Genomic DNA, 27,006 nt, shown 5'->3' on the forward strand with positions numbered 1-27,006 from the left:
TCATTTTGGTAGAGCCTGCAAGGTTGGCTTTTCATTCCTGCTTGCCCTTATCCTCCTTGCCTGGAGACAATGTGGACTTTCCCTCAACCCAAGATGTCTGCAGACTGGGAGCAGCCCTTCCTGGGACTGTGCTCTCAGCTGCTGGCATGGGCCCCCAATTGTTCCCCTGAGAACAATGGGTACTCTTTTTTGGCCAGGAAGGGGAACTCATGAAAGGACCGTTTCTTTGGATGCTTGAGAGCTTTGTGGCAACCCCGCCTGCATGAGATGAACTGCAGTTTCTTCCTGCCTGGAGTGGGTGTTCCCTGGCTCTGAATGGACCTCTTGTGAGCACAGCACACCGGGAAATGCGGGTTGGCGAGGGAAGGCATCTTTGGGGGTGGGTTGAAGAATGACATTTGCCCAGATGCATCAACTCAAATACTTACTGAAATGTAGACTTCTATGTTTAAAAAAAAAATTTACTGACAAGGGCTGAAAGAACATGACAAAGTAAAAATAGATAACATTGGGATTGAGGAACTGATTCTGAGCATTTTATTAATGGCTGTAACTATGCTAAGCTCTTCCTTACTTTTGGGGAAAAGAGATTAATTTTGTTTTTAGATGGGAACAGTTAACATCAAATAAAATGCTTCATAATTCAGACCTGAGGGGCACTGGCTGAGCTGAACAGGTTGTGTTCAGAATGTGATCCTGTGGCCTTTGTGGCAAGAGCCATGTGTTGGTTTGAAGCTTGCATGTCTAGCAGCAGGATCAATGATTGTCTTTCATGGGTATGGCTCTGCTTTACTCAGCAAAGCAAAGGCCCCTCGCACCCACTTCCACTATGGTTGCTCACCTTATGTGGGGACAAAGTTTTGGCTCTTTGACCTCAAGCCAGAGGCTCTTCCTGTTGACCTGTGCCATCTCCCTGCAGCCCATCCATGTGACTGTCCACATGTGACTGTGGCTGAACTTGGCCACAGAGTAGATTTGTTATAGTTCATGGCCGAGACACAGGATCACTCTGATGTGAATCAGCACCATGGGGGCCTCTGAAACTTAACTGGAGGCTCAGACTCCATCAGAGGAACCATTTCCTATCTCCCTAAGCAGAGGAGCCCACACTGTAGGCCTGCCCAAAAGATGCCTTGACCAGCTCATGTGCAAGTGCCTCCAAGGTATTGCATACGGTACCCAGCCACAGATGGCTCCGGGTTGGCCCAGCCTTGCAACTAGCCTGAGGAATGGGGAGTTGAAATGTCAAGAGCCAGTGACCAGGTCTGAGGGAAGCAGGGACTTTGCCAGGAAAGGCTGCTAGAGGCCTAAGGAGTGGGGTGTCCCAGGGCAGCAGTCTGTACCACTTTGAAATGGACCACTGAGAAGACCCTCTGGCATCTGTGGGGGATGCAGGGAAGGTCCCAGCCTGAACTCCTGGGGCTGTCCTGTCTAGAAGTGTTGGTTGGAAGGTGCCACCACTTAGGGCCCAAAGGACCCTCCTAAAAGTTTGTAATGTGAGGGAATTTTTTCCAGATGCAGGTTTCTCAATCATAATTCCCTAGATCCCTCTTGGCTGGCCAGAGTCACCTCACCCTGGGGTAACAGTGCTTACCCATCTTTCTGAAGTCTTTGCCATGTAAGTCCTACAACTCCTACATAGGTAACGTAACACCTTGTGGGTTCTGAATGATAAAGCTTAGGTTTTCTTGGTTTCTGAAGCGAGTGGTCATAATTAATTAGGCTCTAGTGAGAGTCTAGTTCTTTAGTTTTGCCTTTCAACTATGCCTAACTGGCTGGCACATACTGTGGGTGGAAACTTGTTTGTTTAAGTTTTTAATTTTTCTTCCAGTAGTTATCATACAGTGTTATATTAGTTTCAGGTGTATGATATAGTGATTCAACACTTCTATACATTACTCAGAGCTCATCACAAAGTGTTACTCTTTAATCCCTATCACTGGTTTTACCCACCCACCTCCCCTCTGGTAACCATCCGTTCTCCATAGTTAAGAGTTTGTGTCTTGGTTTGCCTCTCTCTCTTTTTTCCTTTGTTTTGTTGGTTAAATGCCACATATGTGATTTCATATGGTCTTTGTCTTTCTCTGACTGACTTATTTCACTTAGCATTATACTCGTTAGCTCCCTCCATGTCGTTGCAAATGCCAAGATGGTCCATTGTATAGATACGCCACTTCTTTATCTGTTCTTCTATTGATGGACACTTGGGCTGCTTCCATAATTTGGCTATTGTAAATAATGCTGCAATAAACCTAGGAGTGCATATATCCCTTTGAATTAGTGTTTTTGTATTTTTTGGGGTAAATACCAAGTAATGCAATTACTGGATTGTAGAGTAGTTTTATTTTTAACTTAAAAAAAATTTTTTTTAATGTTTATTTATTTATTTTGAGGTGAGGGAGGGGGTGTGGGAAGTGCACAAGCAGGGGAGGGGCAGAGAGAAGGAGAGACAGAATCCCAAGCAGGCTCTGCACCATCAGCACAGAGCCCAATTTGGGGCTCAAACTCACAAACCGTGAGATCATGACCTGAGCAGAAGTCAAGAGTTGGATGCTTAACTGACTACGCCACCTGGGCGCCCCTATTTTTAACTTTTTGAGGAACCTCCATACTGTTTTTCAGAGTGGCTGCACCAGTTTGCATTTCCACCAACAGTGCACGAGGTTTCCTTTTTCTCCACATCCTCACCAATACTTGTTTTTGTGTTTTTGATTTTAGCCATTCTAACAGGTATGAAGCGATACCTCAATTTAGTTTTGATTTGTATTTCCCTGATGATGAGTGATGTTGAGCATTTGTCTGATGGCCATCTGGATGTCTTCTTTGAAGAAATATGTGTTCATCTCTTCTGCCCTTTTTTAAATTGGATTATTTGTTTTTTGGGTGTTGAGTTGTATAAGTTTCTTTTTACATTTTAGATGCTAACCGTTTATCAGATATGTCATTTGTGTATATCTTCTCCCATTCAGTAGGTTGCCTTTTAGTTTTATTATTTCCTTCACTGTGTAGAAGCTTTTTATTTTGATGTAGTTCCAATAGTTTATTTTTGCTTTGTTTCCCTTGCCTCAGGAGACATATCTAGAAAAATATTGCTACAGCTAATGTCATAAATTACTACCTGGGCTCACTTCTAGGATTTTTATGGTTTCAGGTCTTACATTTAGGTCTTTAATCCATTTTGAGTTTATTTTTGTGTATGGTATAAGAAGGTGGTCTAGCTTCATTTTTTTGTATGTAGATGACCAGTTTTCCTAATACCATTTGTTGAAGAGACTGTCTTTTTCCCACTGGATATTCTTTCTTTTTGTCGAAGATTAATTGACCATATAATTGTGGGTTTATTTCTGGGTTTTCTGTTTTGTTCCATTGATCTATGTGTCTGTTTTTATGCCAGTACTACACTGTTTGATTACTACAGCTTTGTAATGTAACTCAAGAATTGTGATGCCTCCACTTTGCTTTTCTTTTTCAAGGTTGCTTTGGTGTTCAGGGTCTTATGTGGTTCCATACAGATTTTAGGATTGTTTGTTCTAGTTCCATGAAAAATGCTGTTGGTCTTTTGAAAGGAATTGCATTAAATCTGTAGATTGCTTTGGGTTGTACAGACATTTTAATGATGTTTGTCCTTCTAATCTGTGAGCATGGAATGTCTTTCCATTTCTTTGTGTTGTCCGCAGTTTCTTTCATCAATGTTTTATAATTTTCAGAGTACAGGTCTTTGATCTCGGTTAAGTTTATTCCTAGATATTTTATTATTTTGGGTACAATTGTAAATAGGATTTTTTTTTAATAACATTTTTTTACTTATTTTTGAGAGAGCATAAGTCGGGGAGGGGCAGATAAAAAGCGGGACAGAAGATCCAAAGCGGGCTCTGCGCTGACAGCAGCCAGCCCGATATGGGGCTTGAACTCACAAACCATGAGATCGTGACCTGAGCTGAAGACAGATGCTCAAACGACTGAACTGCCCAGGTGCCCAAACAGGATTGTGTTTTCTTAATTTCTCTTCATTCTGCTTCATTATTAGTGTACAGGAAGGAACGCAACAGATTTCTCTACACTGATTTTGTATCCTGTGACTTTACTGAATTCATTTATCAGTTCTAGTAGTTTTTGGTGGAGTCTTCAGGGTTTTCTGTAGTATCGTGTCATCTGCAAATAGTGAAAAATTTTTTTTCTTTTTGTTGTCTTTTTAAAAAAATATTTTTTAGGGGCGCCTGGGTGGCTCAGTCAGTTAAGCGGCCGACTTCAGCTCAGGTCATGATCTCGCGGTCCGTGAGTTCGAGCCCCACGTCGGGCTCTGTGCTGACAGCTCAGAGCCTGGAGCCTGTTTCAGATTCTGTGTCTCCCTCTCTCTGACCCTCCCCCGTTCATGCTCTGTCTCTCTCTGTCTCAAAAATAAATAAATGTTAAAAAAAAAATTAAAAAAAATATTTTTTAATGTTTATTTCTGAGAGAGAAAGAGTGTGAGTGGGGGAGGGGCAGAGAGAGACAGACAGACAGAATCCAAAGCAGGCTCCAGGCTCTGAGCTATCAGCACAGAGCTCAGTGTGGGGCTCAAACCCACAGACTGTGAGATCATGACCCGCATCGAAGTCAGATGCTTAACCGACTGAGCCACCCAGATGCCCCCTCTTTTTGTTGTCTGATTGCTGTGGGTAGGACTTCCAGTACAATGTTGAATAAAAATTGTGAGAGTAGGCATCCTTGTCTTGTTCCTGACTTTAGGAGAAAAGCTCTCAGTTTTTCTCCATTGAATATGATGTTTGCTGTGGGTTTTTCGTATTAAGACCTGTATTATGCTGAGGTTATGTTCCATTTAGACCTACTTTGTTGAGGGTTTCTATCAAGAATGTTGAGGGTTTTTGGGGTGTTGTATGGAAACCAATTTGGCAGTAAATTTCATATTAAAAAAAATAGAATGTTGAGGGTTTTTATCATGAATGGATGTTGTATTTTGTCACATGCTTTTTCTGCATCTGTTGAAATGATCATGTGGTTTTTATCTTTTCTTTTATTGCTGTGACATATCACATTGATTAATTTGAGAATATTGAACTACCTTTGCATCCTGGGTGATTGTGGTGAACTTTTCTAATGTATTGTTGGATTCAGTTTGCTAGTATTTTCTTGGGGGTTTTTGCATCTATGTTTATCAGAGATATTAGCCTATATAGTTCTCTCTTTTTGTGTGGTGGCTTTATCTGGTTTTGGTATTAGAAACTTGCTTTTTGAGTAAGGGATTAAGTACTGGAAGTTCCTCTGCCCTTTGCTCTCTCTCCAGGTTTTGAAGGATACTAATTTGGGGTGAGAGATGTTACTTGTGTTGCATGGTGTTTAGAACAGGTGCTGTATCTTTATCAAACTTGATGTTTGACGTTCTGTGTGAGAGAGGGCACCAGCGAAACAGTTGGAGACAGTGTCCCAGAGCTGAACAGGGAGTCAGTTACTAGTCATCTGTTAGTGTAGACTAAAGAGTGGCCAGAACCTTCATATTTGGCAGTTCCCCAGTCATTGGTTGTGGTGGTTCATTGTGGGCATTGCTGGGTAACCTTTGGAACTCCATATGGGTCTGCCCAAGTTTTGTGGTTTTGATTCTTAATGTTTTTGGATGCACTTTATGGATCAATACTTCTTTTTTTTATTATTATTTTTTAAGTTTATTTATTTATTTTAAGAGAAAGTGCAAGCAGGGGAAGAGCAGAGGGAGAGGGGAAAGTGAGAATCTCAAGCAGGCTCCATGCTACGCAGTGCAGAACAATGATGTCAGATTCGAACTCAAGAATCGTGAGATCATGATGTGAGCTGAAGTCAGATGTTTGACTGAGCCACCTAGGCTCCCCTGGATCAAGAGTTCTAAAACTCCGTGTGTGGCTATTGGAGATCTTGTTTTCCTCACTGGTGGGCTTGCCTTCCATCTCAGAAGCGTGTCCTTTCTGAGGGTTGCTGAAGGATTTCTGGCTATTTCTATGTGAGCCTGTGAGCTAGAGCCTATGATCTTCAGCCTTCCTCCTGCAGTTTCTGCCTCCTATGAGTGTTCCCACTAACAGCCTGAAGACTTCTTTCCAAGGTGGCTGCTTCATAAGGCCAGCAGGCCTTGCCTCCCCCAACTCAAAGACAGTGTTGGTATTTTGGCTGAGTGACCTGAAACCCTGGGGGAGTTCCATGGCCTGGACCAGCCTGTCACCCAAACATATGTGCTGGCACTGATGAGCAGCTCACAAGAGCTCTGATTCCTGCCTCTTGTCTGCCATTCCTAGTGTAGCAGCCATTAAGGGTTAGTTGTAGGTGGTACGGCTAGGGCAGAGTCTATGGCCATACCATCCTGAACGTGCCCAATCTCGTCTGATCTCAGAAGCTACGCAGGGTCGGGCCTGGTTAGTACTTGGATGGGAGACAGCTAGGGCAGAAATCTTCCTATGAGTATCTCTAAGGTTAGTGAGAATCTCATGTGCAAATGTATCAGGATGGAGCACCCCTGTATGAGACTGAAGAGCTGGATGCTGGTCTTTGGGTTGTCCCTGCAGCAAGTTCTCCTCTACCCCACACCCCTCAGGGTTTTCATCCACTCCTGGCAGATAGGTCTTAAGAGGCAAGCAAGTCCCTGAGGGTCCCTGGGCTTTGTTCCCCTGTAGGAAGGATCCTGGCTTCCCCTTCCTGTGGCCTCCCCACTTCCCTTTGATGCTTTGAGCTTCTGCTTTGGGGGATGAACAGGGAGAAATGGCCACAGTGTATGCTGGGTCCAAGGCCAGAAGGAAGACTGGGAGTGGACCCTGGACCTGTCAGTGCAGATGCCTCACAATACATACTGGGTCCTCTCTCAGCCCAGGAGTGTGCGGGGAACCAGCACCCACAGAGAATCCAATGTGCGCCTGGCCCTGTGATTGTGGCAAGTGATGGCATCATTTTCTTCTTTTTGCAGATGAGAAAACTGAGGCTGAGGTTGGGTCAAGCCTCAGCCTAGCTGGAGCTGGAGTTCAGCCAAGGACTCCTGGAGATGGGGCTTCTTGTCAGATCATCTGCTGTTATAGGAAGAGTCCTGGCTTGTCATAGGGGCAGCATCTCTCAGGAGTAACTTTTATAACCTGCTTTGCCCTTAGGCCTTAAGAGAAAAAGTGTGTAGAGCCTGGAAGTTTTGAAAGCTTGGAAGGATGTGTGGAATTCCCATGGGCTGAAGGCCTCCTGCTTTGTCAGGGTAGAGCAGGTGCTGCATTGCAGAGCATTCCCTGAACTGGGTGCCCTCAGGAGCAAGGGGCTGTTAGTGGAATCCTTCAGGGTCTGTGGACAGTGCCAGCCCTTGAGGCATGTTCAGACTTCCTAGTTCAGGGGCTTTCCCCAAATAACCTTGAAAATACAGAGATGCCAGCTTGCCTGTGACTTGGCTAGGTTCCTTGTGGAGTTCATTTGTTTTGCTTCATGTGGCCCTTTATTAAAGCAAATCATTGCCGCCCAAAGTGCTGCCTGGGCCTGACATTCCCAGTACCATAATGCTCAGAGATGCATGGATTTTAGACCATTCAGGTTGTTACCTTTCCTTCCTGTATGAGGAGTACCTAAGGCCCTGGGGACTGCCTGCTTTAGGGCTAGAGATCCACATTGGACACCTGTCCTGTGGCCGGGGCATGGCTAGCACCCCAGGATCCTGGGGAGCCAGAATCTGCAGAAAGGAAGGCAGGAATGTGGGTTGGAGAGGCTATTATATGTTATTAACGTATGATAATGTTACTTGGCATAGTTTAAATAAGTATACGTATTCCAACGGTGGCTGTGTGGGAACCTTGGCCGAAGAGTGGCTTGGGGCTTATTCCTTAGGAAATGTCTGGCAGCAGAGCTGTGGCCCTTGGGGTCAGAAGAATAGGAATTGAGCCAGGCTAGGAAGCTTGAGGAGGTGGGGCCCTTCTCTGTTTTCTCTGTTATAAAGTGCCATTGTATCTCTAGTGAGAGACTTGGAAAAGCACTGGGCTATGTACTCATCTGTGCTGATGGAATACATAGGGCTGGGCACAGGCACAGATGCCTGGCTACTCAGGAATGTCCCAGGGGCCTGGCCAGCCAGTTGGTACCCACTTCCAGAGCCTATCCTGGTCTCTCCTGGCTCTGTTTGGTCTTCTCTACAGGTGACTTCTCCTTGGATGACTTCACCTTGAGCTCTCTTCTAGGCCCTCCCTCTTCTAGGTGTGCTCTCATTCCAGTGGTGGCCATTGGGATGGAATGGGTTTAGGAAACATAATGGAGTGGCTGGAAACCAGGCTATACTCTGGCTCACCTACTGTCTGCCTCTCAGGGCCATAAGTCATACCCCACCTTTGTAAAACATCTCATGGTTCCCTGACTACTCTATTTAGGCCTTAAAGATTTGCTTCCTGTTTTTTGCAAAATGAGACATTTAGCCTTTGCTTTATATGTTTATATATGGATGTGACAGTTTTCATATTTAATATAACTGAAAAAAAAAGTGAAGCATAGACTTTTAAGCAAAACATTTGAAGTAAGTATTTTTGTAGCTAAAAAAGATTTTAAAGGAAAAATATATTTAGCATTTTTCATGGATTTCAAGCTACCCATATTTACAGATATTTTACCATTTCAGATATTTTACCACTGTGTTTGCAGTGGATGGTGAAGGACAAGAAGGGGGGTTCTTAGTGGTGCATTAATTAGATAGTGGTCACAAAAGAAATGCTGTTCACAGGGGCGCCTGGGTGGCTCAGTCAGTTAAGCGGCCAACTTTGGCTCAGGTTCTCACAGTTCTTGGATTCAAGCCCTGCGTCGGGCTCTGTGCTGACAGCTTAGAGCCTGGAGCCTGCTCCGGATTCTGTGTCCTGCTCTCTCTCTCTCTCTGCCCCTCCTCCACTCACACTCTGTTTCTCTCTCTCAAAAACGAATAAACATTGGGGGGGGGGGGGAAGCTGTTCATATACCCTCAGTAATCTCAGTGGCTCAGACAGCAGTCAGTAAAGGACAACCCCAATAATAGTAACTTCTAATAATGTCTGATGTCTTCTCATGGGTTTTTGCTGGAAGTAGGAAATCTGTTTATAGGGAGGTAAGTATCTGGTCACTGATAAGATTGGTGGAATGACATGCTGCCTGAACACTGGGTCCTGGCTGGGAAGATCAGGTATGAGCTCTGGGTCTCCTTCCCAATCAGGTACCTGACTCTTGGCGGGAGGAAGCCTGAGGAACCAGAGCCCCTATGGAGCCCTGCAGGCATGACTCTGGTCTTCCTGCTGTGGGAAGAGAAACATTTTATTATCCCTCTGCTGACAAGCAATGGCCATGAAGGACAATTCCTGGTGCCAAGGCTAGCAGTAAGACATGTCTGTTGGCCAGTGTTGTCTCTGAGCTTAGTGGAATGGTATAGTGGAGCTAAGAGTGCCTTTGGTTAGGTCAGAGAGTGGGTGCCACCTTTCTGGCATTGGGGGCAGGAATAGGTGTTTCCCAAAGGTGAGAGTAATTGTGGATAGGGCCTGGGCAAGAGGCAAGTCTTGTTTCCCTTTGTCAACTGATGGTTGAAATTTCTCTGGCAGCATTCCTTTGCATACCTTGATTATTACCAGTCATGCCCCTTTAGAAAAGGACTTCTACCCTAAAATAGGAGCACCTGGGAGGTGCTGTTGGGTGGAATAAGGGGTGAGCTCCTCAGGCCTGCCTTTGTGACTGGGTTCTCCAAGGTCAGACATGGGTTCTGTAGATTTCCCAAACTTAAGTTGACTATAGAACTCTCCCTTAGGCCAGAGCTCCTTGGAATCTTTGATAAACACTTCCAGAATAATTGTTTCCAGTACCTGACCCTGGGTGTTGCAATTTTTCTTGAGTTTTAAAAAGCAGGGTTAATTAAGGCATTATATACAGGGGCACCTGGGTGGTTCAGTTGGTTAAGCGTCCAACTCTTGGTCTCATCTCAGGTCTTGATCTCAGAGTCATGAGTTTGGGCCCCGCGTTGGGCTCTGTGCTGGGCGTGAAGCCTACTTTAAGAAAAAAACACCAAACATTAGATACCGCTAACTGTATTTGCTACCCAAATGCATCCCACTCTACTTGAACGCACGTCCCACTGACGTGGTTGTAAAGTTGAGGCATCTGGAGACATTGAGCTGTCTCTTGCACCCAGGCCCACATGCATTTCCACCCTGGGCAGGAAGGGCATACGACTTGAGCAAAATTGTGTCTGTAGAGGGCAGGGAGAAGGCTGAGATGAGGTTGAAAGGAGTGCTGAGGGATAAGACACTCGCACCTGATTCTGCAAGCCAAGTGGGTAAGTAGGTGGCAGGGTATATATCACTGTTGTAAAAACCTGCAACATTTCTTGAGCTCCATGGCATCTGCTCTCTGGGATGAGACGTGTGTTTGAGTGCCACCACTGCTGTCTCCCCACAGTGTGGCCTTGGGCAAATCATGTGCATTCCAAGCTAGCCTATCTGGCAGCCCCAGTCTTTTGTGACAGGTGAATGAGAGCTCCAGGAGAGGAGTTGCCCCCCCCCCCCCCGCCCCCAGCAGAAATTCTCAATTCTACCTTAAGCCTGTCACACAATTCAGGCTGGGTCCGTGATGAACTGTTGTGATCATTGTCAGGTTATTCATTGACAGTACCACCTAATTCATGCTGGTATCTCTTTTAGGTGTCCACAGCGGGGAAGGAGGCCCTGCCATCCTGGCTGCACTGGGACCCGCAGAGCCACACCCTGGAGGGCCTCCCTCTTGATACCGATAAGGGTGTGCATTACATTTCAGTGAGCACTGCACGGCTGGGGGCCAATGGGAGCCATGTTCCCCAGACCTCCAGCGTGTTCTCTATTGAGGTATACCCTGAAGACCACTGTGAGCTGCAGTCTGTGCGGGCGGCATCACCAGACCCTGCTGAGGTGGGGTCATCTGCCTGTGCTGCCGATGAGCCTGTGACTGTTCTGACGGTCATTCTGGATGCTGACCTCACCAAGATGACCCCAAAGCAAAGGATTGACCTCCTGCACAGGATGCAGAGCTTCTCAGAAGTGGAGCTTCACAACATGAAGTTGGTACCAGTGGTGAATAATAGACTGTTTGACATGTCAGCCTTCATGGCTGGCCCAGGAAATGCGAAAAAGGTGGTAGAGAATGGGGCCCTCCTCTCTTGGAAGCTGGGCTGCTCCCTGAACCAGAACAATGTGCCTGATATTCGTGGTGTGGAGGCCCCTGCCAGAGAGGGCACTATGTCCGCCCAGCTTGGCTACCCTGTGGTGGGTTGGCATATAGCCAACAAGAAGCCCCCTCTTCCCAAACGCATCCGGAGGCAGATCCATGCCACACCCACACCTGTCACTGCCATTGGGCCTCCAACCACGGCCATCCAGGAGCCACCATCCAGGATTGTGCCTACCCCCACATCTCCAGCCATTGCTCCTCCAACAGAGACCATGGCTCCTCCAGTCAGAGATCCTGTTCCTGGAAAGCCCACAGTCACCATTCGGACTCGAGGTGCCATTATTCAGACCCCAACCTTAGGCCCCATCCAGCCCACTCGGGTGTCAGAAGCTGGCACCACAGTTCCTGGCCAGATCCGTCCAACGATGACCATTCCTGGCTATGTGGAGCCCACGGCAGTCGCCACCCCTCCCACGACTACCACCAAGAAGCCACGAATATCCACACCAAAACCAGCCACGCCTTCTACTGACTCCTCAACCACCACAACTCGAAGGCCTACCAAAAAGCCACGGACGCCCCGCCCGGTGCCACGGGTCACCACCAAAGCTCCCATAACCAGATTGGAAACTGCCTCCCCGCCTACTCGCATCCGCACCACCACGAGTGGGGTTCCCCGTGGAGCAGAACCCAACCAGCGGCCAGAGCTCAAGAACCATATCGACAGGGTCGATGCCTGGGTTGGCACTTACTTTGAGGTGAAGATCCCATCAGACACTTTCTATGACAATGAGGACACCACCACTGATAAGCTGAAACTGACTCTGAAGCTTCGGGAGCAGCAGCTGGTAGGTGAGAAGTCTTGGGTACAGTTCAACAGCAACAGCCAGCTCATGTATGGCCTGCCTGACAGCAACCACGTGGGCAAGCACGAGTACTTTATGCATGCCACAGACAAAGGGGGCCTATCAGCTGTGGATGCTTTTGAGATCCATGTCCACAAGCGCCCTCAAGGAGACAGGGCTCCTGCACGGTTCAAGGCCAAGTTTATGGGTGACCCAGCACCAGTGGTGAATGACATCCACAAGAAGATCGCCCTGGTGAAGAAGCTAGCCTTTGCTTTTGGGGACCGCAACTGTAGCACCATCACTCTGCAGAATATCACCCGGGGCTCCATCGTGGTGGAGTGGACCAACAACACATTGCCCCTGGAGCCCTGCCCCAAGGAGCGGATCATGGGGCTGAGCCGGAGGATTGCTGAAGATGATGGGAAACCTCGGGCTGCCTTCTCCAACGCCTTGGAGCCTGACTTCAAGGCCACGAGCATTGCTGTGACAGGCTCGGGCAGCTGCCGGCATCTACAGTTTATCCCTGTGGCACCACCCAAGAGGGTGCCCTCAGAGGCACCGCCCACAGACGTGCCAGATAGGGACCCTGAGAAGAGCAGTGAGGATGACGTTTACCTGCACACGGTCATTCCAGCCGTGGTGGTTGCAGCCATCCTGCTCATCGCCGGCATCATTGCCATGATCTGCTATCGCAAGAAGCGGAAGGGCAAGCTCACCCTCGAGGACCAGGCCACCTTCATCAAGAAGGGGGTGCCTATCATCTTTGCAGACGAGCTGGATGACTCCAAGCCGCCACCCTCCTCCAGCATGCCACTTATCCTGCAGGAGGAGAAAGCCCCTCTCCCCCCTCCTGAGTACCCCAACCAGAGCGTGCCCGAGACCACTCCTCTGAACCAGGACACCGTGGGAGAGTACACGCCCCTGCGGGATGAGGATCCCAATGCGCCTCCTTACCAGCCCCCCCCACCCTTCACGGCCCCCCTGGAGGGCAAGGGCTCTCGTCCCAAGAACATGACCCCATACCGGTCGCCCCCTCCCTACGTGCCCCCTTAACCCACAAGCGCCTGGGTGGAGGCAGGGGTAGGGCAGGGCCCTGGAGACAACACGGTGTTGTCTGTGGAGACCGGTGGCCTGCAGACCATCGCCCACTGGGAGCCGACACCTGACCTAGCACACACTGACACACGCGAGGCCTGGACAAGCCCGCCCTCTCTGGTCCTCCTAAACCCCAAAGCAGCTGGAAAGGCTTTGGGGACATTTTTACTTTTATTTTTTGCCTAACAGCTTTTTGTTTGTTCATAGAAAATTCTTCGCTGCGGTTTTGATGGCTGGCTCTGAAAGCACTGTTTGGAGTAGAGGTAGATGAAGCGGAGCCGTGAATGAACTCGCAGGCAGTGCCGGGCAGCTTCCCGGCTCTCTGCGTTTTGCCTTTAACACTAACTGTACTGTTTTTTCTATTCACGTGTGTCTAGCTGCAGGATGTAACATGGAAAACAGTAGCTAAAGATTAAATTCAAAGGACTTTCAGAAGTTAAGGTTAAGTTTTTACATTTAATCTGCTGTTTACCTAAACTTGTATGTATAATTTTTGGGTGGGTATGGGAAATTGCTTTGCTAAAAATAAGCTCCCAGGGTGTTTCAAACTTAGAGAAGACCAAGGGACAGTATTTTTTATCAAAGGAATCCTATTTTTTCACACTATGTAAACTTGGTTGCTCTGATACCCCGGAGCCTGACTGGGGGCCTCCTGGCCCTGGCTCTGGGGCCAGGGTCCTGGTGCTGGGCTTGCTCTCCCGCTGTTGCCAGGGGCTGGAAGCCGGAGGGGCCTCCTGGCCGTGGACATCCACACCCCTACCCCATGCACGCTGGTGGCCCCCCACCAAGGGGTCTTCATTTCCATGGAAAGAGGACTCCTAAGAGGCAGTGGTGGCCGTGGCCCCCAACCTAGGTGCTCCAGGGTGGGCCAGCTGCTCGTGGCGGGGTGGCTGGGGAGGTCGAGGGACTCGACCACATCAACCTATTTTCTTTTACCCTTCTTCTGTGTGTTTTTTCCCCTTCCTAAAAGGAATATCATGGCTTCTGAAACACTCAGTGGGGGACATTTTGGTGAAGATGCAATATTTTTATGTCATGTGATGCTCTTTCCTCACTTGACCTTGGCCGCTTTGTCCCAACAGTCCACAGCCCCACCCTGTCCCACCCCACCCCTCTTCTCTGGCACTCCAGTTCCGGGCCTTGGGCTGGGAGAGGTCTGGTGGCTGGGGAGGAGTGCCAGCAATAGTTCATAGTAAAAATCTGTGGGCTCTCAAAGCTAATTTTTTACTAAAGTTTTTATACAGCCTCAAATTGTTTTATTAAAAAAAAGATTAAAAACGGTGATGCTTACAGCAGTTTGTACAAGCTCTTAGTGTTGATTCCATGGAACTGACGGCTTTGCTCATTTTGATTTTTTTTCCCCTTCTTTTCGTAACAGTTTAAATTCTGGAATTACACTGGGCTTCTTTTGCCTTTTTTAGCAGAACGTCCGTCCGTCCATCTGCATCTCTGTCCCATGACTCAGGGGTGCCCACTCTGCTTTGATTCTCCTCCTTTGGAAGAAACCATTTTGAGCATGACTTTTCTTGATGTCTAAGGGTTATTTTGGGTACCTTTTAGGGAGGAATGCCTTTTGCAATAATGTTTCCCTTCCGTGATCGAAGGCTGGTGGGTGGACCCAGGCTCCCTTTGCAAACCGAGCAGCCACTTCTAAGCCATATCGACAGTTTTGCAGAGGATTTGTGTGTGCTGCCTCAGGAGGGGAGGGCCGGTCAGAGAGGAGGGGTCTCCAGCCTGCCCTTCTCAGAAGGGCATTCCCTTTGCACCTTTTCCCACAGGGCCCAGCCTCTCTCCCCTGCTCAGCCCCTGGTGGGGTACTTAAGTGAGCAGTGCCCCATTTGGGGGAGCCTGTTGATGAGGGCTCAGTGGACCTCTGGTGACTGGGTCTCGTGCCTCTGAGCCCTGATCCAAGCCAGAGTTTCCCCACTGCCCAGAGTCAGGAGCACAAGCAGGGTCTGACCTGGTGAGATTATTTTTGATGACCTCGTCAAAAAATAAACAATTCCCAGTGTTCCAGGTGAGGGCTTTGAAAGGCCTTCCAAACAGCTCCGTTGCTCCTAGCAACCCCACCATCGGGCACTGCCACGCAGAGATGTGGCTGGCCCAGAATGGCCTGTTGCCATAGCAACTGGAGGCGATGGGGCAGTGAACAGAATAACAACAGCAACAATGCCCTTGCAGGCAGCCTCCTCCCCTGAGCGCCGGGCTGGCGATGGCTGTTGGACTCTGTGAGACAGAGAGCCAATCTCGCATTCAAGTGTTCACCAACCACTGACATGTTTTTATTTCCTTCTATATGATTTTAAGATGTGTTTTCTGCATTCTGTATAGAAACATATCAAACTAAATAAAAGCAGTGTCTTTATTACAATGCCATTGCCTCCAAGCATCTATTTCCCTGGCCCCTACATTGTTCTAGGATGTGAATGGGGTGTGGGACTGATGTCCATTTGGCAGAGGGAAGAGAGGACCCATCCACGCCCATTCAGAGGACTTGGAGGTGGTCTTCGAGCAGCTAACCTGATAGCCTCCATAACCTTACCATTTTTGTGCTCCTGGGAGGGGTGAGAGTGTGCCCCAGAGCTCTGCTAACACATGAGCCCTCCTTAGCCCCTCTAATGCCTGAGTGAGCAGAGCTTCAGCTTCCTCATCTGGCAGGATGGTGGGAAAGGTCCTGCCTGTCATAGGCTGTTTGCCCCTGAGTGAGTAAGCCCCCTGCAATGCCACCCCAGCTCTTGCCCCAACTGTCTTGTGGGCTTGGGGCTGGCCAGTCTCCTAGGTAGTTTCAAGGCAGGTTTGGCCTTCACTTTTTAGTGGGAAGAAGGGGAGAATGGTTTCTGGCCACACTGTTATGCCCTGGTGGGGCCCAGAGATACTGGGGGCCTGCCCCTATGTGCCCTGCCCGGGATGGACAGACCAGCTGGGTAGGCTTAGCATGACTCAGTGCCCAGGAAAAGGCTGGGTTGTCCTGGGACACTGCCCAGGGTGTGGAAAGCAGGGGACATAGCAGCTGTGTCCAGTAGCAGGATCAGGGGCCATTGGTCACAGAACAGCTGGTACCTCTTCTGGGCTTGCTTGTCCCCTGGGGTCCTCACTATCTCCACCTATAGCCCCCAGGCTGTTTCTCTGCTCATAATCTTCAAGACTTGGAACTGAGACCAGTCTCACTGTAGGTGGAGCTGAGTTCCAACAACTACTTGTGGAATACCACAATGATAAGTGCGAGAAAAGGCTGTCCCTGGTTCAGGGACACATGCTTCACCCCCTAGTCCTAGCAGCAGGGGCCCAGGAAATAACCCTGCCCTTGCTCTCTTGGCCTCAGGAAGTTCTGTTTAATGTTTAACCTGAAGCCACTGGGTTATGAGTGGACTCACTGCTCTGAATTCAACCAAAGGGATCCCTGGTTTCAGCAGAGAATGGTAAGGTCAGCAGGGTCAGGAAGAAGAGAAGCCACAAGGTCCTCTGGCTTCTTCTTTGGGAATATCTGATATTTGGACTGGAAGATCCCTGCTCCCCAGCACTCCCGCAAAGTCTCTCTAACTCCTTGGTAGGAGTGGGACTGTACTCAGGTCTTCTGAACTGGAGACAGGGTGGTGGAAGAAAGGGGCAGGAAGGAGGGGACACAGTTGGGGAGGGGACAGACCCACAGGAATCTGCCTTCCCACCTGCCTCTGACCAAGGGCAAGTTCCTGGGATCCCTCTGGCCTGGCTTCCTTATCTGTAAGGTGGGGGACAGCGCTGATCTCCAAAGGGTTCTGAGACACCTGGGAATTAGGATAAAGAGCCACTCCAAACACGTCTGCCTATAGAAGGGACAGAATCTAAGTGAGGCTAGAAAGATCTGCATTCTCTCCCAATGTAAAGGCCTGGCCCAAGGCTGTTGGCGGGAAATATTGGGATGTCTAGGAGTTCCTGGGCAGCCCAGAATACCCATTAGTATAGTGGGAAGACTCCACATGACTCATCCTATTGCAGCCCCCAGCCTGGCCTCCACTTGTTCCCAGGCTAAACAAGCTCCTGGGAGAGGCCCTTCCCAGCTCCTCTAAAGCATGGAAGGCCCCCCTCTAGTGCCAGTCTTTTGAGGGCGAGGATCACACCTCTCTATAGATCACTATATCTTAATAATAATAGTGGACTAATGACTTAACTCTTTTCCTGCTTTGCTTACCTTCTTGATCACCATCATGAGGTAAGGTGATTAAGGCCCAAAGAGGACAAGCATCCAGGTGCTGTGGCTAGTGCAAGGCAGGTTCAACACTGGTTCAAACAATTTTTTTTCTGATTGTAAAATTTTGTTAATATTGTAGGGCAGCAAATAATTATTTGAAGTCTCCTCCCACCCCACTGGAAGGTGCTGGGTACCATTTCCCTTATGGGAACCCTATAGAAAACCCAGAGAAGATAGGGCAAGGCATTTGAAGCGGGGGTTCCCACCTGCTGGGATTGCGGTGGGCCCGCCTATGAGCAGCCTGGGGTGAGGGCAGCATGAGACTTGGCCACTGGGGCTTTCACTAGCTCTACTGCCCCCAGCTTTGGTGAAGATGACTCTGAAGTCTCAGCGGGGATGGAGCGAAGTTGGTCCGTTTGGAAGGTTCCGTGTGACCAGGACGATGCCCCTAGGTGCTCCTAGGTTGGTTCGGGGCTGTGATGAGGGCTGCCCTCAACCTTCGTTGTGGCTTCCAGGCTCCCTCACCCTCACGTGAGCCCGCCAGAGTCGCAGGAGTCGTCGCCAGTCGCTCTGGGCCCAGGAGGCAGACGGTGCCCAAGGGCTCCCACCAGGTGGCGCCAGAGGCCGGGGTAAGCCTGGCAGGCTGTAGGCGGGACTCAGGCCTCCCGGGGGGCACCCGGCAGAACCCCGCCTCGAACCGAGATGAGGCGGCCCCAGAGTGGACTATAGCCTACTGGAGGGCACGGCAGAGCGGGGCTATGGGCAGGGCCCAGGCCAGAAACGAAGCGGCCGGACCGGGGTACAACCGGTCTGTCTTTTTTCACTCAGCCACCACTGCACAGCCCCTGAAGACACTGGGACGATTATAGCCGGGGTCCTGAGCCTGTCCTTTGCCGGTGCCGCTCTCCTTCGGAAAGGGAATCTGGCAGGGAATAGGAGGTGCGAATCTGGGGTCCAGGCTTTGGGATGGTCCTTGAATTCAGATGTACGTAGACAGGAACCAAAAAGTACACTTTTTTTTTTTTTTTTTTTTTTTGCGCACTCCCTTGCCTTAGGTTTTGTGTGTGGTGCCTGCACACAGTAGGACTCAGCGCTCAATGGATGCTTCCCAAGTCACCCCTTCCTCCAGCCTCAGAGCTCCTGAGCGCATAACCTAAAAGTACTATGGGGTCTGAGAGGGTCCTGAATGGAAGTAGGCCATCTTCAGTTGCGTGGTTGGGGGTCCCCCACTTGCCACTTGACATAAGAAGCAGACAGGGATGGAGCAGGAGATGAATGACTTTCTCTGGGTTGACCCTGGAGTAGGAGCACCCTGAAGCCCCAGGGAATACCTTAGGCAAAGTGCTTCCACAGCCCTGGGTACACACTAAGACATCTGGGAACATCCAGTTGGCAGCTGGCCAAGGTTCCTAGGGTTGGAGTCTTCTTTCCTCATGGTGTCACAACCTCAGTCTGTAGAGGGTGGAGCCCAAGTTTGGAACTTTTGGAGATGGCTGGGAGCTAGGTCAGGCCAGCCCCTTTTCCAGGGATCACTTCTCACTTCACTGCCTACTTCCCTCAGCACCTCTGTCGCAAAAGGTGAAGAAAGGCCCTGGGTAGTGAGGCAGGGGTGGGGACATCCTGTTGGGAGGTGGCAGCAGCCTGGCTCTGGATGTGCCTGGGGAGGATCAGCTTTGTCCTGGACGAACTCACCCTCAGGGAACATGGGCCTGGTTGGGTTGGGCAAGGAGCTGGGCTTGGGGGATACTGAGGGGGATGGAGTCCTCCTCTTGTTTGAAGAGCACATGGTGTACAAGCGTTTGGTTAGGTGTTGGGCAGCTCTGCCTTCTCGTGTCCCATACAGCGATTGGCGTGCAAATGAGAGGCTGAGGAGGCATCCATTGTGACCTGACTCAGCAACCATCGTGCCCCTAAGCCCTGCCCTGGCTCAAGGCAGCCTATCAGCTTACTTCTGGACATCCAGCCTCCTCAGTGAAGCCTTGGGCCAGCCAGGCCTAGGAGAGGGACATAGCCATCCTGTGAGCCCCAAGAAGATCCCTGGAGCAGATCAAGTCATAGGGGTGGGCTTGGTTGGAGTAAGCAAAGATGGGAGGGTTGGGGAGGCTCAGCTGAACACATGACCTTTCTGCTCTTTTGGTGGCAAACAGCCAATGTCTTCTGTCTAGGCTTACTAGGAATTCCTCAGTCTACACTGTCAGCTGTCAGAAAGACCATCTTCACAGAAAGCAATGGCCATGCCAGGCCTCCCAGCTGGAAGAGTTATTAATACATAACTAGCAGAGGTAACCCAGATGTTGTTGCCCAACTGATACTTGCTGCTTCCCAAAACTGGGGGAGTCAGGGAGGACTCTCCTCAGGCAACCCTGATGCCCGAGTGTGATTCAGTCCTCACAGTTCTTTGGCCACGCTCACTGCTATAAGGATGGACAGTGGTCCTGAACTGAGGGTCAGCAGTGATGACCTCCAGGTTCAGGGCCTGGTTTGAGGAGCAGCCAGATAAAGATCAGATTTGGAGACTGCAAGCTCAGTGAGGGTAGAGGAGGCTCAACATTCCTGCTTTCTGCTGTATCCTGGAGCTAGAATAATGCCATCCTTGTCCTAGGGCTCAAAAGTACCAAATTTAACTAGAATTTAAACTTCATGGAATTGAAATCACCCAGTCTAGCAGAGGCCTAAGAGACTGTGGATCTTTTAACTTGTCACCAAGCTTTTTCTTCACCATCAGAGACCCCGCCCCATTCTGTCCATCTTTCCTGGAAGGCAGGAACTCTTTTGGTGGTTCCTGGAAGCTTCCTGGGTACTCCTTAAAGATGACAGGGCAGAAAAGCCCTATCACAATCTACTCTGATCGGGACAAAGACGAAGCTCAGTGGAGAGAGTGGCTGGGTCCTGAAGACTGAAGTCTCTGGTGGTAAAGAGTGATTCTCAGTAATATGTTTGGGTTTGTCATAGTAGAGACACACAGGGGTCAGGAGTTAGGGTACTGTCTAAGAGACTTCCCCGAAGGCATGTGGAACAGAGTCTGATGGAGGGGCTGAGCAAGCTGCCCATTCCCCTGCACTGTCTGAGTCATGTCTGGGGTGAAGTCTGAACCTCTGTTGCCTGTGGGAGGACATGTGAGCTGGTTAGGAGAGGACATATAAGCATGACTCTCCACTTGGGCCTGTTCCCCACCCCTGCACCCACCTTCCTATCCACGGAACAGAGGTAGGTGAAGGGAACTACATGGGAACTGGGATCCTGGTGGGAAGGATTGCAGTAGGGATCAAGGCAGCATTTTGTATCCTTTATGGGAAATTATTTGTGTGCCTGTCTCTCTCCTATCAACTGACTTCCTTGAGGCCAGGTCTCAGTCTTCTCTGGACCTGGCACCAAGGAGTTGTTTATGCACTGGCTGAGGGATGAGTGCATGCACGCATTAATGAGATAGGCAAAGCCAGCCTGGAGGCCTGTCTGGGGGAGTGCCGAGGGGCAAGGAAAGCAGCATGTTTTGACTTGGACGCTTATAACTTGGAGAAACTGTGTCTTCGTTATTTTTTCTTGTCATAACAAGCCTTTGGAAGCACATAACTCTAATAGCAATGGGGCTTAATTAGCTTTCTTGGGAGCAATGCATGGGCGGTGGGGTTAGGCTGGTGGTAAACGTTTCTGATGATTTTTTACTGGCCTTTTGCACATAACGCAAATAAAGATTTGCACATTACGACAGGAAAGGAATTATGCAGACAATACTCCAGGAAAATTCTATACTTTCCAGCTTTGTTCCCTTTTCCTACTCTACCACAGCCAGCTGGAGACCTTAGTATACAAACAAGTTTGTCCAGGCCAGCCTAGGTGGGCTGCTGAGCAGGGCGAAGAGCAGGTGTCTTGTTTGTAGCTTTATACCAGCCTGAGGCTTGCTTGGGAGCTGCTTTATTCCTCATGTAGTGAGTCGTGCTGACAAGCCTCAGCCAGTGGAGAAATGCTCTGTTTCCTTGGGCTTCTTTCCTTCCTCTTCAGTGCTGTTTCTCCATCCCAGAGGAGGACTGGGGACAGGGAGCCACATTCCTGGGTTGCCTCTCTTTGGGAGGGGAGACAGGCCTCAGCAGCAGCAGCAGCAGCAGCAGCAGCACAACAAAAAGAAGAGTGCAGAGCCCAGGGGCTCTGTAGATAGGAGCCAGCTCTCCCAGCCTCTCTGGAATAATCCGAAGCCTGCGATAGTTTGCCTTCTTCTTCATTCTCGGCAGCATCTTCATCTTTGGGTCCTGAACCTCCCTGTGGAGGTTGCCACACTAAAAGTAGCCACCTGGGGTGAAGTGGACCGTGTGTGGGGAAGCAGAGAAGCCCCAGAGTCTGCACTCTGCCCCTCTTTACCTTCCTGGGGCTCATCTGCATGTTGCCTTGCCTGTGGTCCAGCTGGCATCCAGGCGCCTCTCTTCATTCTCCCAAGATTTGCCTTCCCATGACTAAGCATCTCCGCAAATCCCAGTAGTGAGCTGGCTCTGACTGGGCCTTTCCCTACCTGGATGGATTTTTTACGGATTCCCTTTTCCCTCTAGTCTTTCACAAGCATTTGAGAGCACAGACTGAAGAAGAAAGTGGACGTGTATCCATCCATCAGTTCTGTTGTGGCATGAGAAATGACTGTTTTCCCATCTGTCCTTTCTCCAAAATTACTGCCATGTGTCACATGTCACAGTGAAGTGGGAAGAAGATACCTTTGGCAAGTGAAGTTTAGGGGGCTGGGAAATTTCTGCAGGGCCTCTAGGTGCATCCTGTTCCAGGCTGGGAAGCAACTGGATCCAGGAAGGAATGGTACCAGACACACCACACAGCTGGTTTGCACAAACTGAGAGATTTGTTTGTTCACTAGTCATAAAGTTAAGCCTAGTGAATTTTCCTAGGTGAGTGTAGACAGCTCATCTATGACCCCTCCACCAGGAGAAAGTCTGGACCCAGTCTTAGCACCCTCCCTGTTACTTATTACATCAATAACCTAAATGTGGTGCTACAAGGGCTACAGCCAAAGATCCCTCTGGGGTGCTTTTAAGCCTGGTGGCTGGTGAACCCCTTAGAAGTTCAGGTGAGGGAAATGCTCAGAGTTATATGGAGAACCCAGCCCAACCATTAGCCCCCGAGGCCCCACTGAAGCCCAGCGCAGGGGATAGGACAAGTCAGACAAAGTCCTTCTGTTGAGGAGCCCCTGCTCTAGGTCAAGGGGAAGAAAACAGCCCCTGAACAGTGAATTAAAACGGGAGACTGAATCAGAGGTCCAGACAACCAGAGGCCAGCACCATACCACAGCCAGCAGGAGTCCCTGGGCTGAATGCCAGGGCTGGATGTGGACAGAACAGACATGTTTCTGGGTATGCTTTTCAGAGGAAGTGGAACTGAGAGTTTGAATGCAAGGTAGGGGCACCGCTAACCCACACTTTCAGGTCCTCCTGGGTCCACTGTACTGTGTCCTTTGTCACTAAGGCAGCAGAGACCCTAGAGGTCTGCTAACAGCTAGGAATCCACTCTGAAGAGAGCAACTCCCTAGGCCTGCTGGCTGAGTAGGGCTAATTACTCCCACTGGAACCAGGGGCATGTTGATTTAAATCTGGAAAGCCATAGCTCCTCTGGCTTCTACAAAAATAGAAAACAAACATCCTTCTTTCCCCCACTTCCAAGTAGCCCAAACCACACCGATTGGTGTCTGTGAAGCCAGAAGAGCCTGGGTTGAGCCAAGGTGAGATCACTGGCCTGCCCATAGTGCTTGTGTTCGTGTTCTTCCCCAGGAGAGAAGGTATGGCATAAAACCCCCAAATCCCGGACCACCCACCACCGAGACAACTAATAATAAAGTTGGTTATGTGTATGCCAATCACTTGACTTTGTGTTTTAACTACATCAGCCACTTCACCCTCACAATCCCTGTGTGAGAGGCTAATATTATCATGACTTTGCAGGCTAGGAAATAGAAGGTTGGCAAGCCTAAGTTAGTTGTCTAAGTCCTACCTGGGAGGTGGCAGAGCTGAGATGGGGATTCTTGGGGAGCCTAGATGTGCACACGTAGTCATCAGACACTCATAAAGATGAATCAACCCAGGAGGAAACACAGTGAGGGCCATGATAACACAGGCAGAGAGGCCCTCATCATTCCAGGCAGTCAGCGTCAGGAAGTTGGGGAGTCCAGGCTTCATGGAAGTTCCATCCTAAGGCCTGGGAAGAGCAACTAAGAGTGCATGGGGAAGGTCTGGCCAAGGTCTGTCCATCTGCCTGGCTATCAGTGTTCACTGGGATCCTCAGATTACTCCAGGTGAGGTTAGAACTGCTGATATCCCATGTGACATATTCCTCACCATTAGGAGAATTAAATGGGTTCTTCTACACAGTCATGATTTATGGAGCCAGGAATAGTTTGGAATTTAGTCTGCATCTTCTAGGAAATATTCACCCTTGGGAAAGCAAAGGTTTGTGTGAGAAGCCATGAGGCAGAGCATCCTGAGTAGCATGCAAATACTGAAATCTGTAAAAGTGAGGTAACAGAAAAGTAATTTGGTGAGCTTTCAGGTTAATGCAGAAGCAGACTGTAGCCTCTCATCTAGACAGTCTCGGGAGCCACAGCTCAAGGCCTCTGAGAAATATCAATTCCTCTTTCCCATCCTCAAGGTCACTGTCCTAGGGCCTACCGAGGAGGCCTTCCATCTGGCTTTAGGCCAGTCCTGACACACCCTCCACCTTTCCCAGAGATACTTCCTGAGACTCCTGTCCCATGGGACCAGGCCCTCAGCTTGAATTCCAAATAGTTCCCATCACCATCTGGATAGTCTCCACTCCCCCAGCTGGCCTTCGGGACCCTCACCATCCGGCCCCATCGCCGACCATCCTGTCTCCGTCCTTCCATGACCTCTGAACACCCTCGTTCACTTGTCTAACTCCTAAACATTCTCTGAGGCCACACTCTGTGGCCCGTCTCTGAGGCCTGTCCCCACGAAGCCGGCTGGCTGGTTGGTAACCGAGGTTACCCAAAGGAGAGCCTCTACTTCCAAGTTTCCCGGGACAGGAAGTGCCCCTGGCACGAGGACAGGGCACGGCGTGACGCCCTCAGGGCCGCTTCTCGTGGCAGGTGCCCCTCCATCCTGGTTCAGTGTGGGACGCTACCGCCAACCCCCGCTAGGCTCCAGGTAGCACACGCTGGCTGTGTCGGTTTCGGAGGGCGCATGCGCTGGCGCGGTGGCTGTTTCCCAGCGACCCCGCCGCCGGCTTGTGGACACGCGTCCTCGCAGCCTGGCTGGATCGCGCGCGCGCGCTCGGGAGGCGGGGGTTTGGGGGGAGGCGTGTGCAGGGAAGGGGAGCGCGGGCCGCGCATGCGCATGCGCAGCGGCAAGCGGCGGCGCGAGCCGAGCTGGGAGATGGCGGCGGCGGCGGCGGCGCCGAGCGTGTGAGCAGCCGCCCGGGAGCCGCCGGCCCGGGCCCAGCACGACCCCGACCCCGCCCGCCCGCCCGCCATGGGCAACGAGGCCAGCCTGGAGGGCGGCGCTGGCGACGGGCCACTGCCGCCCGGAGGCCCGGGCCCTGGCCCCGGCCCCGGCCCCGGCCCCGGCGCAGGGAAGCCGCCTTCAGCACCTGCTGGCGGCGGACAGCTCCCCGCTGCTGGCGCGGCGAGGACGACCGCAGGACCACCGGGCCCAAGTCCTGGCCCAGGCCCCGGCCCGGGCCCTGGCCCAGGTCCCGGAAGGTAAGCGCGCGTCGTGGCGCCCGGAGTGGTGGTGGGGGGGGGGGGGTAGCTGCAGCTTGAGTTCGGGGCCGGAGCCCGCGACCCCTCGATGTAGTCTGGACAGCGAGGTTCGGACGTCCGGCCACACTTTGAACCCAGTCAGATTGTCGTGAGTCTGGTGGTCGCGGGAAGTGGCCCTCCCTTTCAATCCGCCCTGCCTTGGTAAGGCAGGATGGTGAGTGAGCGCAGGGTCAGTCGGGGCCTGCAGACCATGACTCCGTCACGAACCCCAAATTTGCTTCCCCCCAACGCTGGGCTCAGGAGGGGCTTATGTAACCTCAGCCTAGTCCCTCTGCACTGGCGAGCAGTGGGATGGAAAACGTCCTCCTTGTCTGCTGGTGTCTGCATGTGTCCATTGTGTTGAGCCAAGGAAAGAGCACAATGGGAGTGGCTGGCTGTCAGGGAAGATAAGTGTCACTGCGAGAAACAGAGAGATAAGGAAATAGTTGAACCATGAACTTGGTCATGCGCTTTTCTCAGGCATTTAGTCACCATAATCACCTTTGGAGGAAGGAAAAATGCCACCAGACACCAAAAAGTACTTATTTAGGCTCAAAATACAAACAGGGTCATGTGCTTTCACCAAGGTTTAGTGAAACACTCTGGGGGTGAGGCAAAAATGCTATTGAATCATCTATCACCAAATACGTTCCTGTTGCCTTATGATTTCCATTACCACCTCAAAACCAGGGAAAAAACGGAAACCCACATAGAATGCTTTCAACAGAACATATCTGATCAAATACTGTGAAACCAGCTTGTTTAAAATGTATGCCAACTGAAGTCCTACAAAAACACTCAAGTGGTAGTGAATGCAGTGGAAGGGAATGCCAATATATGATAGATTGATTAGTAGACTGAAAACTCAGGAAAGATACAAAGAGACAACAGGATAAAATGGAAGGCATTATCTTTCCACCAAATGGGACTAGGGAGTAGAAAAACCTGGGGTAGGGGGTGGGGGGTGCCGTGCTTCTGGCTCCATGAGAGTCTGCTGATAATTTTGCCTTGGCTTTTCTGTGTGGGAACACATAAACTGTGAGGGAGCATAATTTTTGATTCTTTGGCTGCCCAACTGTGCCTCTCATGTGTTTATTTCCTCAGAAGTCATTTCTTAGACAACTAATCGTAATGAAAGGGTCTTAATAGCCTGAAACCTGACACAGACAGGCCAGCCTGTGAGCACCCCCTTTAAAGGGGAAATTTGCCCATTTTACATTAGCTATTACAGTAATGCAGTTGGTTAGCATATGGTTCTTAGCACTGCAAATACTGTCCATTTTGCTGCGTGTTGAGCTGCTGTTTGAGTTTTAGCTTGAGGGAGCCTCACCCAGGCTATAGAGCTCTCTGTCCAAGGGAAGGCGTCTCCAGATGAATGGAAAAACACCTTGTTATTGGTAGTTCTCTGTATGGGGAATTTGACGTTTCTCTTCTGGTAACCAAACAGGATGCTCTGTTTACAGTTTATCTGATGTTGCAGAGCCAAGCATATGAGATTTTGGAAAGATCTGGGCAGCTCAGAAGGACGGGAAGGAGGCTGGTGTCTACTCCTCCAATTCCTTTCATTTCTATCCCATCTGTGCATTCTGGGGAACCATGGGCTCCTGCTCCATTTAGCAGTCACATAATATTGCTCCTGGCTGTGGGCAAGGTTCACACATGGGCCTGTGGTGCTAAGGTCCTATGGCTGTCAAGCTCAGGGCAAGCTGGCTACTTGTCACCAAAGCTCAGGTGACCAAAGCCCCTTAGGAGACAGGATATACTGCTCCAGCTGATATTCAGCTTGTTACAGAATCTGAGATGAGTGGCACCTCCATGGTATGTCTCTCCTTCAGCATTAGAATGGCTTCTACTTCTCACTAGAGCGTCTCAGGTACCTGATGCCAAATTTAGCATGTTCTGTTCAGAGATGCTGCTGAATAGATTGGCCCATTGATGAAGAAAAAGCCCCGTGGCATAGGCTTTTGGGCATTCAGGAAAGAGCAGCGGCATAGTTTCAAGCAAGCTTGTGAATTTGAGGGGTGGGAAGC

General features: G+C 50.1%; 2 protein-coding genes across 9 annotated transcripts in view; both read left to right on the forward strand.

Annotated features, from left to right (window-relative positions):
- DAG1 (dystroglycan 1) overlaps window positions 1–15,438 on the forward strand; it is a 70,260-nt gene extending 54,822 nt beyond the window's left edge. For all 8 annotated transcript variants that reach the window (XM_042978952.1, XM_042978957.1, XM_042978950.1 and 5 more), the window contains one exon: window positions 10,623–15,438. In XM_042978952.1, the coding sequence (XP_042834886.1) occupies window positions 10,623–13,025 (2,403 nt within the window). In that variant the 3' untranslated portion in view covers window positions 13,026–15,438. The remainder of the gene's footprint in view (window positions 1–10,622) is intronic.
- A 9,269-nt stretch (window positions 15,439–24,707) lies between these two features.
- Window positions 24,708–27,006, forward strand: part of BSN (bassoon presynaptic cytomatrix protein) — a 94,780-nt gene continuing 92,481 nt past the window's right edge. The window contains exon 1 of the mRNA XM_042978959.1: window positions 24,708–24,937. Within this exon, the coding sequence (XP_042834893.1) occupies window positions 24,708–24,937 (230 nt within the window). The remainder of the gene's footprint in view (window positions 24,938–27,006) is intronic.

This window comes from Panthera tigris, chromosome A2, assembly GCF_018350195.1.
Source record: "Panthera tigris isolate Pti1 chromosome A2, P.tigris_Pti1_mat1.1, whole genome shotgun sequence".
Classification (NCBI taxonomy): Eukaryota; Metazoa; Chordata; class Mammalia; order Carnivora; family Felidae; genus Panthera; species Panthera tigris.